Below are 17,733 nucleotides of genomic sequence, written 5' to 3'. Positions count from 1 at the left end.
TATACCTGTTGCTCTGTGTTTATAGTAGAGAAAGCAAGGGGAAAGAACTGTGCAGAAAGTGGTGAGGTTTTTGATAGTCCTTAGTTCCTGGGGGAGTTTGTTCCATAGTCTCAGGCTACCCCAGACAAGAGTTCTGTCTCCTCCAGAGATGAGCTTTACTCTTATTGTTGAAAGTTCAATTGTGCCAAACCACTGTGTGGGAGAGTAAAAAATGGTCAGCTACCTTTCTTAACTGTTGTTCTTCGAGATGTGTTGCTCATGTCCATTTTAGGTGTGTGCACGCCCGCATGCACAGTTGTCGGAGATTTCTGCCTTAGTGATATCCATAGGGCCGGCTGTGGTGCCCCCTGGAGTGGCACTCCCATGCGGCGGTATATTAGGTGCTGCCAGCCCCGCGCCCTCTCAGTTCCTTCTTGCTGGCAACTCCAACAGAGGGGTTGGAGGGAGGGGAGGAAATGGAATGGACATGATCAACACATCTCAAAGAACAACAGTTATGAAAGGAAGGTAACTGTTTTTTCTTCTTTGAGTGCTTGCTCATGTCGATTCCATTGTAGGTGACTCACAAGCAGTATCAATGGAGGTGGACTCAGAGTTCACAGCTTAGCATCTTGCAGTACTGCCCTAACGAAGTCAGCATTGTCTCAGGCCTGCTGGGTCAGCGCATAGTGGGACGAAAAAGGGTGGACAGATGACCATGTGGCTCCTCTACAGATGCCCTGGATAGGCACACATGGGCCAGAACGGCTGCTGAAGAAGCCTGTGTCCTGGTAGAGTGGGCGGTGACCATCGCCGGGGGTGGCACCTTCGCTTGGTCATAGCAGAAGCGAATGCAGGCAGTGATCCAAGAAGAAATTCTGAGTGGATACCGGGCAACCTTTCATCCTGTCAGCCCCTGTGATGAACAACTGCATCGACTTATGGAATGACTTAGTCCTATCCACATAGAAGGCCAGAGCCCTCCTAATGTCCAGGGCATGTAGCCTGCGCTCCCCTTCTGACTTACCAGTCTTCTTTCCAAAGCCACATGAGTAAATGTCCTTGTTTCAATGAAACTGAGAGACTACTTTAGGAAGAAAAGCCGGGCGTGGCCTTAGCTGGACATTGCCCTTGTAGAAGACCGTGTACTGCGGCTCCGAGGTGAGCGCCTGAATCTCGGATACCCAGCGGGCTGACATCACTGCAACCAGGAACATGACATTCCAGGAAAGGAGGAGAGAACAGGAAACCAAGGGCTCAAAGGGAGGACCCGTGAGCTGAGACAGCACCAGATTCAAGACTCACGGAGGGATAGGGTCTCTGACTTGTGAGTAGAGGCGCTCCAGGCCTTTAAGGAATCTGGCCACGATATCCTGAGCAAAAACAGACTTACCCTGGAAAGGTGGGTGGAAGGCCGAGATGGCTGTTAGATGGACCTTGATCGATGAGAGGGACAAGTCTTGGAGCTTGAGATGCAGAAGGCAGTCCAGAATAAGCGGCAGTGAAGCCCGCTCAGGACAAAACAGCTTTGTCCGCAATCCAACAGGGGAACCATCTCCACTTGGCCATGTAGGTCGCTCTGGTGGAGGGCTTCCTGCTTCCCAACAGAACGTGCTGAACCTCCACCGAGCACGGCTGCTCCTGTGCGTTTAACCACGCAGCAGCCAGGCTGTCAGATGTAGTGCCGCCAGATGTAGTGTGGAAGACTGACATGGTCTGGGACAACAGGTCTGACCTGAGCAGTAGCTGGAAAAGGGTTGCAACCGAGAGGTCCAGGAGGGTGCTCAACCAGCGTTGGTGCGGCCACACCAATGCCGTGAGGATGATCCTTGCCCTGTCCTGTTTGATCTTCATGAGGATCCTGGGAAGCAACGTTACTGGAGGTGTACTTCAAAGCCCCCGACCATGAGAGCAGAAAGACGTCAGACAGGGCTCCTCTGTCCATGCCCCCAATTGAGCAGAAGATGTGGTACTTCCTGTTTTGTCTGGAAGCAAACAAGTCCATCTGGGGAGTTCCCCACCTGTGGAAGATGGAGCTGACCAACTCTGGATGAAGAGACCCCTTGTGGCAAGACAAGAACGTCCTGCTGAGGCGATATTGTACTGTAGACAGAAGTTGCAGAGCCAGAGGGCTTCCTGGCAAAGGGCAGACGACCTAGCTCCGCTCTGCCTGTTGATATAGAAGACTGTAGCCATGTTGTCCATCAGGACCTGTACCACCCTATCTTGTATATGAGGTAGAAAGGCCTGGCAGGCCAGTCAGACCGCCCTGAGTTCCCCAACATTGATATGAAGGGAACGATCTTGACTGGACCAATGGCTTTGAGTGTTGAGATCACCGAGGTGGGCTCCCCAGCCCAGGTCCGACGCATCGGAGACAAGGGTCACCGATGAGGATGGGGCCGCAAAAGGGAACACCTTCCAACACTGATACGGGATCCTGCCACCAGATGAGAGACGCCAGGACGCTGTCCGGAATCCTGACCACCCGGTTCATGCTGTTGGTGATGTAGACCAACACCAGCCATGCTGACCAGGTCTGAGGCGGAGTTGTGAGAGCCAGACCATGTAAGTACATACTGCCATGTGGCCCAGCAGCCTCAGGCACGTGTGGGTGGTGGTGAGTGGGTGGGCCTGCAAGCCTGCGATAAGATCCAACATGGCCTGGAACTGAGTCTTGGGGAGGAAAGCCCTGGCCCGAGTGGAGTCGAGGACCGCTCCGATGAACTCTATGTGTTATACCGGGGTTAAGGTTTACTTTGTTTAGTTTATTATAAACCCCAGGTCGCGACAGCTGGAACAGACCAGGCCTTTTCCAATGCCCCCAAGCAAAGGAGGTCTTTGACCTCCTGAATGAGGAGCTGCTCGTGAGAAGGGTCCCTGAAGAGGGACAGGGGAGAAGTGGGAGGGGTGGTCCGCTGTAAACAGCAGGGTATAGCCAGAAAAAAAATGTATCTAGCACCCAGTGGTCCAAGGTGACACAGGACCAGGCTGACCAAGCAGGCTGAGGGAGCTGGGATTGTTTAGCCTGCAGAAGAGAAGAATGAGGGGGGATTTGATAGCTGCTTTCAACTACCTGAAAGGGGGTTCCAAAGAGGATGGCTCTAGACTGTTCTCAATGGTAGCAGATGACAGAACGAGGAGTAATGGTCTCAAGTTGCAGTGGGGGAGGTTTAGATTGGATATTAGGAAAAACTTTTTCACTAAGAGGGTGGTGAAACACTGGAATGCGTTACCTAGGGAGGTGGTAGAATCTCCTTCCTTAGAGGTTTTTAAGGTCAGGCTTGACAAAGCCCTGGCTGGGATGATTTAACTGGGAATTGGTCCTGCTTTGAGCAGGGGGTTGGACTAGATGACCTTCTGGGGTCCCTTCCAACCCTGATATTCTATGATTCTATGACCGGAAAGGGCGGAGGCAGTTGAGGAAAGGGAGGGTTTGGATCCAGTGCATCCTTGAGCGCACCCTCAAAATGACTGCTTCTGGCCTCCCTGACTTCTGGGAGAGTCAGGTTGAGCAGCCGGACGGGAAGAGGATGGGTAGCGTCTCTTAGGTGCTTTGTACTTGTTCTTTCTCCTGTAGGAGCCAGACCTGGGAGCTGGGGGCCTAGACTGCGTCTGAGGAGGAGGCAGAGGGCAGAATGGCTTCCTGGGCTGCTGAGGGGTGTGCAGACCCAGGGAACGGAGGATGGCTCAGGAGCCTAGAGTCAGTCAGGCTCAACAATGCGGCTAACTCTTGGGCACGATCCTGTGGGAGGGCTCCCGTGAACTTCTTAAGGGAGTCCCACAAGTTAAAGGTTTCAGAGTAGCAGCTGTGTTAGTCTGTATCCACAAAAAGAAAAGGAGTACTTGTGTCACCTTAGAGACTAACAAATTTATTTGAGCATAAGCTTTCGTGAGCTTATGCTCAAATAAATTTGTTAGTCTCTAAGGCGCCACAAGTACTCCTTTTCTTTCCACAGGTTAAAGTTAGAACATCCCAGCAGGGCCTGATGGTTAGAGACCCTAAACTGTAAGCTGGCTGTCGAATAAACTTTTCTCCCAAATAAGTTGAGTCTCTTGGCCTCTTTATTTTTGGGGTTCTGCTGGGGTGGCCCTGTCTGTTCCTTTCATTCACCGCAGACACAACTAATGATGCTGTGGCAGGATGAGTATACAGATACTCAAAGCCCTTAGCAGGGACACAGTATTTCTTTTCCACTTTTTAGGATGTGGCAAAATAGATGAGGGCATTTGCCACACCACTTTGACTAATTTTGAGCACCCCGGGTGGACGGGCAATGCAATTTTTGCTGGTGTGGTGGCCGAGATGACACTTCAGCAACCTCTTCGATTTGCAAGCCCAGATTCTTTGTCACCTGTTTAAGGAGGGCCTGGTGCTTCTTAAAATTGTCCGGGGGACTGCCGGTATGGGAAGGTCTGATCACTGCCTTGTACAGGGACAACGATGATGACTGAGTGGCCTGAGGGATAGTGTCACCCCCTTCTTTATTGGGGGAGGGCTCCCTTGGCGCCAGAGTACGGGGTGCTGGTTCCACCTCTGTTGCGGTGCTCCGATTGTGGCACCAGCTGCACCTTGGCCGGTTTGTCCAATGTGGCAATGGAGGGATGGGAGTCCTGGACCGGCATCACCGGCACTCCCCATGGATTCCAGGACTGCCACTGCGGAGGGCGTGGGGGACACGGCCCCTGCTGCGTTGGCACCACAGCCGGTGCCACCTCAGTCTCCTGCATTGGAAGGGAGTCACCCTGCATTGGTGACGGGCTGAGAAGTCACGGTCTGATCCAACCACTGCCCCTCCGGTGACCATGACGAAGCTGTTGAGGCCTGAGTCTGCCTACAGACCCTGGTAAGCGAATGGTGGTGCGACAGGAAATTGTGCCACGTGCCGGAGGAGTGGTACTGGGGTGAGCGTGACCAACATCCAGACCCTGAGTGAGCCCTCCAGGATGGGGACCGACAACAAGGAGACCTTCTGGGGGAGGGTATGCGGCGTTAGGTGATCTATGGCTGGACAGTCGTCGGTATGGGGAGCATACTGCTGGTATGGGGAGCAGCGCCATGAGTCCAGAGTCCCCTGCCTTATAAGAGGGGATCTCAACGGAGATCTCAGACGTCTGGCTGGCGAGCTAGGGTACGGTGCCGGGTCCTGAGGTCGCAGCGAGAGGGACTTGCATCTGCGATCCGGGGTGTTCCGCCAGTCTATGCTGCAGCACCCTGATGGCCTTCCCCTTCGGTGCCACAAGCAGAGCCGTAATCGGTCACCTGGCATGGCACCTGCGGAGTCAGCTGGCCTTGCTCCTTGGCCGCTGAGACCACTTGGGGCACTGCGGGCCCCATCACAAACTGAGAACTCTTGCAGCTGCCCGGGGTGGGGGGGTGGGTCCTTGGTGGGACTGGTGGGTCCAACCTCTGCGGTATCTCTGTGACTTCCCGTAGCAGGTGCATGGCCTGACAGCGGTCCTTTGCCTGATGCTCCTCTGTCCTTCAGTGCTGAAGGGCTCCGTTTCCTCAGCTGCTTCTTCAGTGTGGTGCTGGCGGTGCGCTGCGCACTGAGGCCAAAGGGCTGGGCTTAGGTGCTGCGGTGGAGAGTTCCAACACCGGATGAAGAGCAGCCTCCATCAATAACACCCTCAAGCAGATATCCTGCTCTTTCTGAGGCCGCAGGCGAAAGTTCTTACAGATGCAGCACCTGTCCTTGCGATGTCCCTCTTCCAGACGCTTAAGATAGCTATCGCGCGAATCGCTGACTGGCATCGGCCTGCAGCATGATGCAGATGGCTTAAAGCTGGGGGAGCGGGGCTCGGGGTAAAGTCCCAACGGGGGAATCTCTTGACTAACTAACACTATTAGCTAAAGAACTATGAAACTCTGTACAACCACAACTAGCAAGTCAATGGATAAACCGCTCCTGTTCTTGCAAAGCAAGACAAGGTGCTCAACCAACTGTCATGGGCGCTAAGAAGGAACCGACAGGGCACAGGGCTGGCGGTGCTTGATATACCGCCGCATGGGAGCGCCACTCCAGGGGGCACCACAGCTGGCCCTACGGATACCACTAAAGCAGAAATCTATGACAACTGTGTACATAGACGCATCCACACCTAAAACGGAATCGACATAAGCAAGCACTTGAAGAAGAATCAGTATTCCCTTCCAAGCTATCCCATAGTTTAGCAAATTATACTTGATACTAGGGCTGTCACACAATTAAAAAAAAATCATATTGTTCAATAATAGAATACCATTTATTTAATTTTTTTGATGTTTTCTACATTTTTAAATATATTGATTTCAATTACAACACAGAATACAAAGTGTACAGTGCTCACTTTATATTTATTTTTTATTACAAGTACTTGCACTGTAAAAAAACAAAAGAAATAGTATTTTTCAATTCACCTAATACAAGTACTGAAGTGCAATCTCTATCATGAAAGTTGAACTTACAAATGTAGAATTATGTATAAAAAATAACTGCATTCAAAAATAAAACAATGTAAAGCTTTAGCGCCTGCAAGTCCACTCAGTCTTACTTCTCATTCAGCCAATCGCTCAGACAAACAAGTTTGTTTACATTTACAGGAGATAAGGCTGCCCGCTTCTTGTTTACATCACCTGAAAATGAGAACAGGCGTTCTCATTGCACTATTGTAGCCAGCACTGCAAGATATTTATGTGCCAGATGTGCTGAAGATTCATATGTCCCTTCATGCTTCAATCACCATTCCAGGGGACATGCGTACATGCTGATGACGGGTTCTGCTCAATAACAACCCAAAGCACTGCGGACCGAGGCATGTTCATTTTCATTATCTGAGTCGGATGCCACAAGCAGAAGATTGATTTTCTTTTTTGGGGTTCTGTAGTTTCCGCATTGGAGTGCTGATCTTTTAAGACTTCTAAAAGCATGCTCCACACGCCTCAACCTCTCAGATTTTGGAAGGCACTTCAGATTCTTAAACCTTGGGTAGAGTGAAAGGCTAATGTAGTGCCAATCTTTAAAAAAGGGAAGAAGGAAGATCCTGGGAACTACAGGCCAGTCAGCCTCACCTCAGTCCCTGGAAAAATCATGGAGCAGGTCCTCAAAGAATCAATCCTGAAGCACTTGCATGAGAGGAAAGTGATCAGGAACAGCCAGCATGGATTCACCAAGGGAAGGTCATGCCTGACTAATCTAATTGCCTTTTATGATGAGATTACTGGTTCTGTGGATGAAGGGAAAGCAGTGGATGTATTGTTTCTTGACTTTAGCAAAGCTTTTGACACGGTCTCCCATAGTATTCTTGTCAGCAAGTTAAGGAAGTATGGGCTGGATGAATGCACTATAAGGTGGGTAGAAAGCTGGCTAAATTGTCGGGCTCAACGGGTAGTGATCAATGGCTCCATGTCTAGTTGGCAGCCGGTATCAAGTGGAGTGCCCCAAGGGTCGGTCCTGGGGCCGGTTTTATTCAATATCTTCATAAATGATCTGGAGGATGGTGTGGATTGCACTCTCAGCAAATTTGCGGATGATACTAAACTGGGAGGAGTGGTAGATACGCTGGAGGGTAGGGATAGGATACAGAAGGACCTAGACCAATTGGAAGATTGGGCCAAAAGGAATCTGATGAGGTTCAATAAGGATAAGTGCAGGGTCCTGCACTTAGGACGGAAGAACCCAATGCACAGCTACAGACTAGGGACCGAATGGCTAGGCAGCAGTTCTGCGGAAAAGGACCTAGGGGTGACAGTGGACGAGAAGCTGGATATGAGTCAGCAGTGTGCCCTTGTTGCCAAGAAGGCCAATGGCATTTTGGGATGTATAAGTAGGGGCATAGCGAGCAGATCGAGGGACGTGATCGTCCCCCTCTATTCGACATTGGTGAGGCCTCATCTGGAGTACTGTGTCCAGTTTTGGGCCCCACACTTCAAGAAGGATGTGGATAAATTGGAGAGAGTCCAGCGAAGGGCAACAAAAATGATTAGGGGACTGGAACACATGAGTTATGAGGAGAGGCTGAGGGAGCTGGGATTGTTTAGCCTGCAGAAGAGAAGAATGAGGGGGGATTTGATAGCTGCTTTCAACTACCTGAAAGGGGGTTCCAAAGAGGATGGCTCTAGACTGTTCTCAATGGTAGCAGATGACAGAACGAGGAGTAATGGTCTCAAGTTGCAGTGGGGGAGGTTTAGATTGGATATTAGGAAAAACTTTTTCACTAAGAGGGTGGTGAAACACTGGAATGCGTTACCTAGGGAGGTGGTAGAATCTCCTTCCTTAGAGGTTTTTAAGGTCAGGCTTGACAAAGCCCTGGCTGGGATGATTTAACTGGGAATTGGTCCTGCTTTGAGCAGGGGGTTGGACTAGATGACCTTCTGGGGTCCCTTCCAACCCTGATATTCTATGATTCTATGATTCTATGTAGCTATCTTTTGAAATCTCACATTGGTACCTTCTTTGCGTTTTGTCAAATCTGCAGTGAAAGTGTTCTTAAAATGAACAACATGTACTGGGTCATCATCAGAGCCTGCTATAACAAGAAATATATGGCGGAACGCAGGTAAAACAGAGCAGAGGACATACAATTTTCCCCCAAGGAGTTCAGCCACAACTTTAATGAACGCATTATTTTTTTAACGAGCATCATCAGCATGGAAGCATGTCCTCTGGAACCGTGGCCGAAGCATGAAGGGACATACGAATGTTTAGTATACCTGGCACATAAATACCTTGCAATGCCAGCTACAAAAGTGCCATGCAAATGCCTGTTCTCACTTTCTATTGACATTGTAAATAAGAAGAGGGCAGCATTATCTCCTGTAAATGTAAACAAACTTGTTTGTCTTAGCGATTGGTTGAACAAGAAGTAGGACTGACTGGACTTGTAGGCGCTGAAGTTTACATGGTTTTGTTTTTGACTGCAGTTATGTAACAACAACAAAAAAATCTACATTTGTAAGTTGCACTTTCACCACACAGAAATTGCAATACAGTACTTGTATGAGGTGAATTGAAAAATACTATTTCTTTTGTTTATCTTTTACAGTGCAAATATTTGTAATCAAGAATAATATACGCTTTGATTTCAATTACAACACAGAATACAATATATATATGAAAATGTAGAAAAAACATCCAAAATATTTCATACATTTCAATTGGTATTCTATTGTTTAACAATGCAATTAAAACTGTGATTAATTTTTTTAAGTTAATTGTGTGAGTTAACTGCAATTAATCGACAGCCCTACTTGATACATTAAGGGTATTTTGGGGTGGTCTCAAAACAGAAAGCTGCCTAACAAACAGTGATCTCTTGTACAAGATTTCACTTTATATATTAGTTACCCAATAATACAATAATTAACAATAGACCCCAGTAAGTTACATTTAATGTTGCTAAGAGCAGTTCAAAAGAAGATATATCATTAAGCACATCTGTAAATACTTTAACATGTTAAAACATGTGGAAATTGTAAGTTAAAATTATCCAAACAATTCTGATACCAACCGTAACACCCAGTCTGAAAACAAAAATGTGACCAGCACCCAAACTTTTACTCTGCCCCAAGCTTTGTGTTCATTAACATTTTATAGTCAGATCCAAATTCCACTGAAATCAATGGTTGTTTTTCCTTTCACTTTAATGACAGCTGAACCTGGACATCACATGCCCTTTTAACATGCTCTGTTTGGATAACTGATCATATATGTATATTGTTTGTGCTGTCTGAGCAATTTGGCTCATTCACTGAGACATGAATAGCTCCTGCGTAATGGACACATTTTATGATTTGGTGTAAGAATAAATTTTAATGTATGTTCATCCAGTAGCTTTGTCTCTAATGATCATTTTCTAAATATGGGAACATAGAATTATTTCCCTCAGTAGGAAATGATTTCTACTATGAAGGATGCTATTAAAAAACCTAAGGCATGCAAATGGTCTTGAATAGCTAGTTTGATTTTGTAGAATGTATACGGCCAAATGAAAAGACAGGCTTTTTATAAACTTTGCACGAATAAAAGTAATGTGTTAAAATGTTTCGGTGTAATTTTGAGAGAATCTATGCACTGAATGGATGACGTTTATTTATTTTATTAGAGGCAGAGTTCTGGTTGTTTTGAGGCTCCTCACAGCGAAGGTTTCTGTTTAACAGTCTGTATGCATGAACTGAGCAGTAAAGCTGGGGGCAGGACTGTTTATGGAACATTAGCTTGAGATCTTCTTGCTTTGTAAGGGTTATTTTGTTAAAGTAGTACCTACTGGTACATCAGTTCTTAATTTTTCACTTCACAAGCTTATGTGTCACTTGACCAAAGGTTCTGGCTATTTCGTTTCCTAGATTTTATAGAAAATATTTTATAATGCTCTTTTTGGGTATGACGACAAACTGGAGGGAGTTCAAAGAAAAGCAGCAACATGATTGGGGGCTGGAGGGATAAATATACTAGGAATGATTAGAAGAGCTAGAACTGTCTACTGTGACTAAGTAGGGAGAACAGAATCACATGGTAATAAACTACGCATATTCATAGAGTGTAAGTACCAAGAGGAGGAATGATTTCAGTGCCAAATGAACTGTTTTCAAAAAATGAGAAGGGAAGTTGAATGGATGCAGGAATACATCCTGAACTCTAGAGTGCGCTACCATAGAACTACTGTAGCTAGGGCCCACATTAAACTCAGCAGCCCAGCTGTTCAACAACACAGGCCACTAGGAATACATCTCTATGACACAAACTGCTTCCTGCACTGGCTCCTCATTGAATAGAGACTGCAAGGTCACTGTCCTGATTCTCTGCATGGAACTGGCCCAAGTATCTGTCTCTCTGTGACCATGACACCCTCCAATGGCTACACTGAACTGGACAATAAAATGGTCAGCCACTGAGGAGGGTTAGTGACTATGGAAGACAGAACCTTCATAGCAGATGGAGAAAAACTGGAAACTTACTACAAGATGAAATCAGAACAACTACTAACCTCATTGCATCCAAAGCTGAATGCGATCTCCCTATTTTCACTCAGGTTCTCCCACACTAGCACCTTTGTGGTCACTTTTTTTTAAAAGTGAAAGGCAAACCAAATATAAAATCGGACCCCTAAGATTCCCTTTTGGTGACCAGAAAGGAAGAAAGTGCACTGCTGATCTTTTTAATTCACAGGAGGCATTCTGATGTTAGGGTGCTGAGTGCCTAATAGAGACAGAGGAGCACTGCTGGCTAGGGCATATCCTGACCCATCGTTTGGGAACAACACTGTCCCGTTGGCTCCAGGGCTATAGTGGAAAGAGCAAAAGAAGCCTTTTGGGAAGAGAATAGGCTAGAACCAGGGAGAAGATAGGTACCCACTCTATGTGGGCAGGGCTGGGATCTCAGACCGGCAGTGAGCTGAGTGGGGCCGGCAGCGGGGACCCTTGCTGGCAGGAGCCGGCGGCTGGAACTCCAGACCGGCAGCGGGCTGAGTGGCGGCAGGCTGAGCCGCTCAGCCAGCTGCCGGTCTGGGGTTCTGGCTGCTGGCCCCTTGCTCAGCCTGCTACCAGCCTAGATGAATGGAACCCCAGGCTGGCAGGGGGCTGGCGGCGTAAGATCAGCATTTTTAATTTAATTTTAAATGAAGCTTCTTAAACATTTTGAAAACCTTGTTTACTTTACATACGACAATAGTTTAGTTATATAATGTATAGACTTACAGAGAGAGACCTTCTAAAAAATGTTAAAATGTATTACTGACACATGAAACTTTAAATTAAAGTGAATAAATGAAGACTCGGCACACCACTTCTGAAAGGTTGCCAACTGCTGATCTATAACAATGCTAAGTCCCACAGGCCAGCAGATGTATGAGGGCCTCCAGGATATGAAGGCAGGCCAGAAATCATTGCTCTATTCAATCTAGCAGTGCACCCTTCATATCAGAGTTCTCACCTGAGCGCTTGGTGGCCATTGGGGTGACATTTGTCCAGTGTCCAGCGTGAGGGTCATACCTCTCTACAGAGTTCAAGATGTTCAGCCCATCATAGCCACCTGAAACAACATGGGAATCAACAGCGGGTTCAACCCTGATCACTGTTTCTGCAAAGAGAACATTGCAATGCCTGTGTCCGCTCCATCTCAGATGGCTCTGGCTTAGTGACTCCTTGGCAGCTTGAGCAACACTACTCACAGCGCGTGGCAAGGCTGAACAAAAGTAAACACAGAATCTAGTCCAGGGATCTCAAACTCCAATCACCAGGAGGGCCACATGAGGACTAGTACATTGGCCCCGCAACACTGACACCCTGCGCCCCAGCTGCCCCCACTCCATCCCTTCCATGAGGCCCCGCCCCTGCCCCGCCTCTTCCCACCCCTTCCCTGCCCCCATTCCAATCCCTTCCCCAAAGTCCCCACCCCAACTCTGCTCCCTCCCTGCTCCTATTCCAACTCCTTCCCCAAATCCCCACCTCCTCCCCTGAGCATGTGGCTCTCCGCTCCTCCCCCTTCCCTCCTAGAAAGCGCCTGGAGGTAGGCAGAGGAGCAGGGACGCGGTGTGCTGGGGGGAGGGGGAGCTTGGTGGGCTGCAGGAAATAAGACCCCTGATCTAGCCTGCAGCAGGCAGGGACTGAAGTTCTGGAGGCCACAGACAGCAGGAGCTGGGGATGACCTGAGGTGGAAGGCAAAGGCAGCCATTGCAACTTTTTCAGGAAATTGTACACAGAGTGGCCATGTCACACTGCCTCAGCAGGGGAAGAACACTGTGCTACCAGCCCAGAGGTCAATGAGAAGAAGGGAGCAAGGGAAGGTTGTGGAACCTAGGATGGAGCAGTAAGTGAAAATGTAGTGTGAGACACGAGACTCCCCTAGAATAGGACCATGACGAGGGTGGTCAGAAAACAAAACCATGGCACTGCCTTGACCAAGGGACCTGGAGAAGCATCCAAAGAATGAGCTCATTTAAGAGTTTAAGACCATTCTCCATCTGGGACTCACAACATTCAGTGTGGGCAGGTGGGGCCTTCCAGCCTCAGAGAGGAGCTGGAACACAAGCAGTTCAGAACAGACCACTCCAGCCTTTCCATGTTCCAATGGCACCAACAGACAAAGCTACTCCCAGGTACTAGTTATCCCGCGGCTTGCACATTCCAGCCAGCACACAGCCCCCCAACTTCCTCATATCTCAGCTGGCACGTGGCATGGCTCCAGTACAAACCATCAAAATATCTCCTCGGCAGTGACTATGCAAGAAGTCTGTATGCTGACTGAGCTACCCACTATCTCAGGAGAGTGAAATATACAACAACTGGGATTCTCTTTTAAGCTGCATTCTGCACATCCCAGGAGCCCGTTATAGATGGTGTCGGCCCTGAATTCTGGGTGGGACACTAATACTTGCAGAATGCTGATGGATCCTAAGGTCACCTACCAAGGCAGTAGATAACACCATTAGCTACAACCAGTCCTGCTCCTTCCCGAGCTGTTTGCATGTCTCCCAGCATACTCCACTGATCAATATTTGGGTCATATCTCTCCATACTGGTGTGACGCCGACTTCCATCAAAACCACCAGAAACGTAGATCATATCTGCAACATAATACAGGGAGCAGATTCAGAGAGACATGAATACACACGCAAGCCCTTCCCTCTCCCGCACTTCCCACCCTTTATATTATTTCATGCACACCATGTGTGTGTGTCCCTGTGCATAGAAGAGGCCTAGGGTAACTTGGACACTGCCATTCATTGATGTTACATCAGCACTTCCTTAGAATGAATATTTAAAAGATGCAACACACTATGCTTGAAACCTGCTGCATAAATCCCAGCCCAAAGGCCTTCCTTAGCTATACTCCCCCATACCGGTCTATTGAAAAATATCTATTTGTTATATTGAAATTTTTCACTGCAAATGACATTTCATCGACTGTTTTAAAACATGTTAAACTGCAACAAACGAACCAATACAGGCCCCTGAAGGCGCTCCCAGCCAAGAGACGGGGAACGGGGCTGATCTGTTAGAACAGGTCTCAGCAGTGACTTCCAGCTGGGACACACAGAAGTTGATCACTGGGAGCAGCATGTTTCTAACAACTGCCTGGGAGATGAATTCTGAACTTCAGGGTATAAAATGGAAGATTCCCACTCTCTGGAACTAGAAACACACACTCTTAGGATGAAGAAGAGGAAGAGCTGCTCTTATGGTTAATGGGCAAGTGATTTTCTCTCTCAAACTCTAAATGCTGAGAGATACAATCTCCAATCAGTTACTCCTCTCCCCTTATCAGCCACCTGCCCTCGGAAGGTGCTGACACACTGTATTTCATGCTGGCAATGGACCTGTCTGGCCTCTGTGACAAGTGCTGATCAGTGTGTACCTCCTAGGGTAGTGGCCCCTGCCAGGCCTCGACGAACATTCATTGGAGCCACTGAGTACCAGATGCCATCCTCATCCGACGTATAATCCAAGCACTCCACAGAGCTGAGACGGGAGCGGCCGTCGTATCCCCCGATCACATAAATCCGATCATGCAGGGACACCGTGGCAACATAGCGCCTCTTACGGGTGATACTCTAACACATTTGAAGAAGTGTCAAAGACAGAAAATGACACCAATACATTGAGAACTCTCTCTAAATTATTCCATCCTTTTTGCTGTTACACTGAAAGGGACCCGTTTATATAGCCAAAGTCCTCAATTCTATATGGCATACTGGGTGAAAATTATATGTAGAATCTGTGTGTATGGATCCCCTTCCCTATGTTCTCTCCCTCAGCGCGCCCTCCTCCCAGTCCAATATCCTTTGCACTATTTATTTTGCAATTAAATTCAGTTTACTTTCTGTTGCCCCCAAAATGTTCCGGAGATGTCTGCATTCCCACCACTTGTCAGCACTGTAGTAACTGTAAAGAGGGAAAGCTGGAAAGTTTGGCAGACGTATAGGGAACATCCGGGGGGGGGGGGAGGGGGAGAGTTCACCCCCAGAGCAGAATGGGATTTGGGAATTCATGGCATCCAGGCTCTTCTGGGAAGGAAATGCAGCTTCTCCCTCCCTTCTCCCACCTCCCCCCACTAGGGGTGGGGGTGGCTTTACATTTGGGGAGTAGTGTTCCTCATTCTCCATCTCAGGAGCCACTAGCTCCTCTAATGTCCTCTCTCCACTATCTCCCATTACATTCAGCAACAACAAACATGTATGTTAGCAAGGTGTCTCTGTTAAAATATCAGAGGTGAAATAGTTACTGTTCACATTTAAATGATCATCAATAAGTTTCACAGTTTTAAGGCCCCACTGCGATGAATGGGGCACGCCACACTCTCATGGAGGTATAGTTTCAGTGTCTCTGCACACTCAGTTAATGAAATAATAGTAATAATTAGTCTTCAAACAGAGCTTTATCATCATCAGATCACAGAGTGCTTTAAAAAAGAAGAAGGTATCACTATGCCCATTTCAGATAATCAAACTGAGGCACAGAGAGGTGGCCAAAGTCCAGAGAGTCCCAGTAGCAGGGCTGGGGACAGAATTCAGGTCTCCTGAGTCCTGGCACCTCCAAAACATCATTGCATGGCTCACATCCCATTCATAGTTTGATTTTTTTTCCTGGACCATATGAGACTTAATGGTGACCTGCAAAGGAAAGAATAGGGCTAGAGCCTTTTTTAAAAAGAATTCTTTACAATGGATAAAAGAAGAATGTGAATGGTTTTTTGTAAGTTTTTTTCCCTTGTTTCTTTTCCTATATTAGAAATTCAGGTTCTGTCTAGGCTCTGAGGGTGTGTCTACACACCAAAGAAAACCCTGTGGCTGGCCTGCGCCACCTCACTCGGACTCCCGGAGCTCAGGCTGTTTCATTGCTGTGTCGATGTCCAGGCTTGGGCTCGAGCCCTAGATCTGGGACCCTCCCACCCCACAGGGTCCTGAGCCCAGACACCCGAGCCACAGGTGTCTAGTGGCTGTGTAGACACACTCTATGGTGACTGCAGACTTAGTGATATGATGACATCACAAGAAACCAAGAGGTATAGTAATTGAGAGAAAGGATTTTTAATCCCATAAAAATGTAAAAAACCCCAAACAGCTATTTAACTTCAACAACATATTAATATTTTGGAGAAAGGATGTATTTGTTAAAAATTCCCCAACCTCATACCTGCAATTAAGGTGGGAAAGCAGATAGTGCACATGCTCTGAGACACTCAGCAAAACCAGGGCAGATCAGAGTTGACACTCCTGATAGATACTTCTGAGGTAAAAAAAAAATAAAAAAATTTTAAAGCCAGAAACAAACAAAAGCCCTTCCATTCCTTTTTTTATCCATCTTAAAAGGAGCAAAAAGGTCAGAAGCCCAATTTGATAAAGTCCTTTGCAGGTTTAAATATATATATTTTTTTGGGTGCAGAGCTTATGAAGCAACTTAACAAATTGGCAATGATGCAGCCATTTATACAGCCCTGTAATCACATCACACACAGGGTTTTGATTTAATGTTGCAGGAGAGACAGCATACTTCCACCACTCTTCTCCTGCCCTGGAATTTCCCTCTTCAGTCCCTAATTTCTCCCCCTTACCTTTTCTCTTCCTCCCTCTCCCCACACTCCCTTCTCCTTTTCTGATCTTGGAGAACATCTGTAGTCCTCTAGCTCACAGAAAATAGTAGCAAGCAGGAATGGCACTTCCCTGGATAATGAAACTGGCTTTTCTACTGTAATCCTTTACTAATCTCTATGGCTAAAATATTAAGACTCCTATATAATCCTTTCCTGTGATTTAAAAAAGCCCTACTCTCAAGTACATAAGGAACTGCAGCTGTGCATCACATTAGGAGTTCTTTACATTTTCCACAATCGAGAACAAGGAAGACAAAAATAATGAAGATTCACTTGTGGGGGGGGGGAAGGAGGAGGAGAAGGGGGACGTCACATTAGAACAGAGCCCATTTTGATTAAGCAGCACACAAAAATCTGGAATCCAACACTTTTCCCGGAACTAAAAAAAAAAAAACAACTTTGCCTACCCTATAGTAAACATTGAAATTTACAACCAAATCAGTTGCTCCAATCAGTCCTTAGAGAGAGGTTGGATACGGGGCTTAAAATGGAAATCTAGACTCAATTTAAGCTCTGCAGAGGCAAAACACACGTGTTTCCACCAAAAGGAAGAGTGCTCTACAGTATTTATGTTCTGAGTTCTTAGTGTACTTCAATAAAGTAAATTATATTTACATTCTAACTCTCTCACAGGTTTCTTTAGCTAGTCAACTCATAAGGAAGTTTCAGAAGTTGTGCATCACATACTAACTAAACCATGTTTCCATATAGAATCATAGAATACCAGGGTTGGAAGGGATCTCAGGAGGTCATCTAGTCCAACCCCCTGCTCAAAGCAGGACCAATCCCCAATTTTTGGCCCAGATCCCAAATGGCCCCCTCAAGGATTGAACTCACAACCCTGGGTTTAGCAGGCCAATGCTCAAACCACTGAGCTATCCCTCCCCTCCCAATATCTTTGTTGCTCTAGGGTATAGCTGGAAAGAACACTTTACTAGATGCCCAAAAAGCCACAATCCCTCAGTCAAGGAAAAATGCCATATTAGGAAAAAAAAAAGAAAGGGAAAAAAAAGTAGGGCTGTTGCATGATTACAAAAAATGAATCACACAATTAAAAAATGAATTGCGTGATTAATCGCACTGTTAAAAATAGAATATAATTTATTTAAATATTTTTGGATGTTTTCTACATTTTCAATTTCAGTTACACCACAGAATACAAGTGTTCAGTGCTTATTTTATATTA

General features: G+C 46.9%; 2 protein-coding genes across 2 annotated transcripts in view; one reads left to right on the top strand and one right to left on the bottom strand.

The window, feature by feature from the left end:
* Window positions 1-3,055, top strand: part of LOC311510864 (uncharacterized protein) — a 72,891-nt gene extending 69,836 nt beyond the window's left edge. Inside the window, exon 5 of the mRNA XM_084610918.1 lies at window positions 715-3,055. The gene's annotated coding sequence lies outside the window, so the exon portion shown is untranslated. The remainder of the gene's footprint in view (window positions 1-714) is intronic.
* The window catches only part of KLHL12 (kelch like family member 12), a 101,094-nt gene that overhangs the window by 14,406 nt on the left and 68,955 nt on the right, over window positions 1-17,733 (bottom strand). The window contains exons 7-9 of the mRNA XM_084610915.1: window positions 14,313-14,508; window positions 13,363-13,521; window positions 11,889-11,987 (exon numbers count right to left, since the gene is read on the bottom strand). Coding sequence (XP_084467041.1) covers window positions 11,889-11,987; window positions 13,363-13,521; window positions 14,313-14,508 — 454 coding nt within the window. The remainder of the gene's footprint in view (window positions 1-11,888; window positions 11,988-13,362; window positions 13,522-14,312; window positions 14,509-17,733) is intronic.

Source organism: Lepidochelys olivacea (assembly GCF_965140295.1).
Source record: "Lepidochelys olivacea isolate rLepOli2 genome assembly, chromosome: 21".
Classification (NCBI taxonomy): domain Eukaryota; kingdom Metazoa; phylum Chordata; order Testudines; family Cheloniidae; genus Lepidochelys; species Lepidochelys olivacea.
Note: the sequence above shows the minus strand (reverse complement) of the source record. Positions and strands in the feature narration are given on the sequence as shown.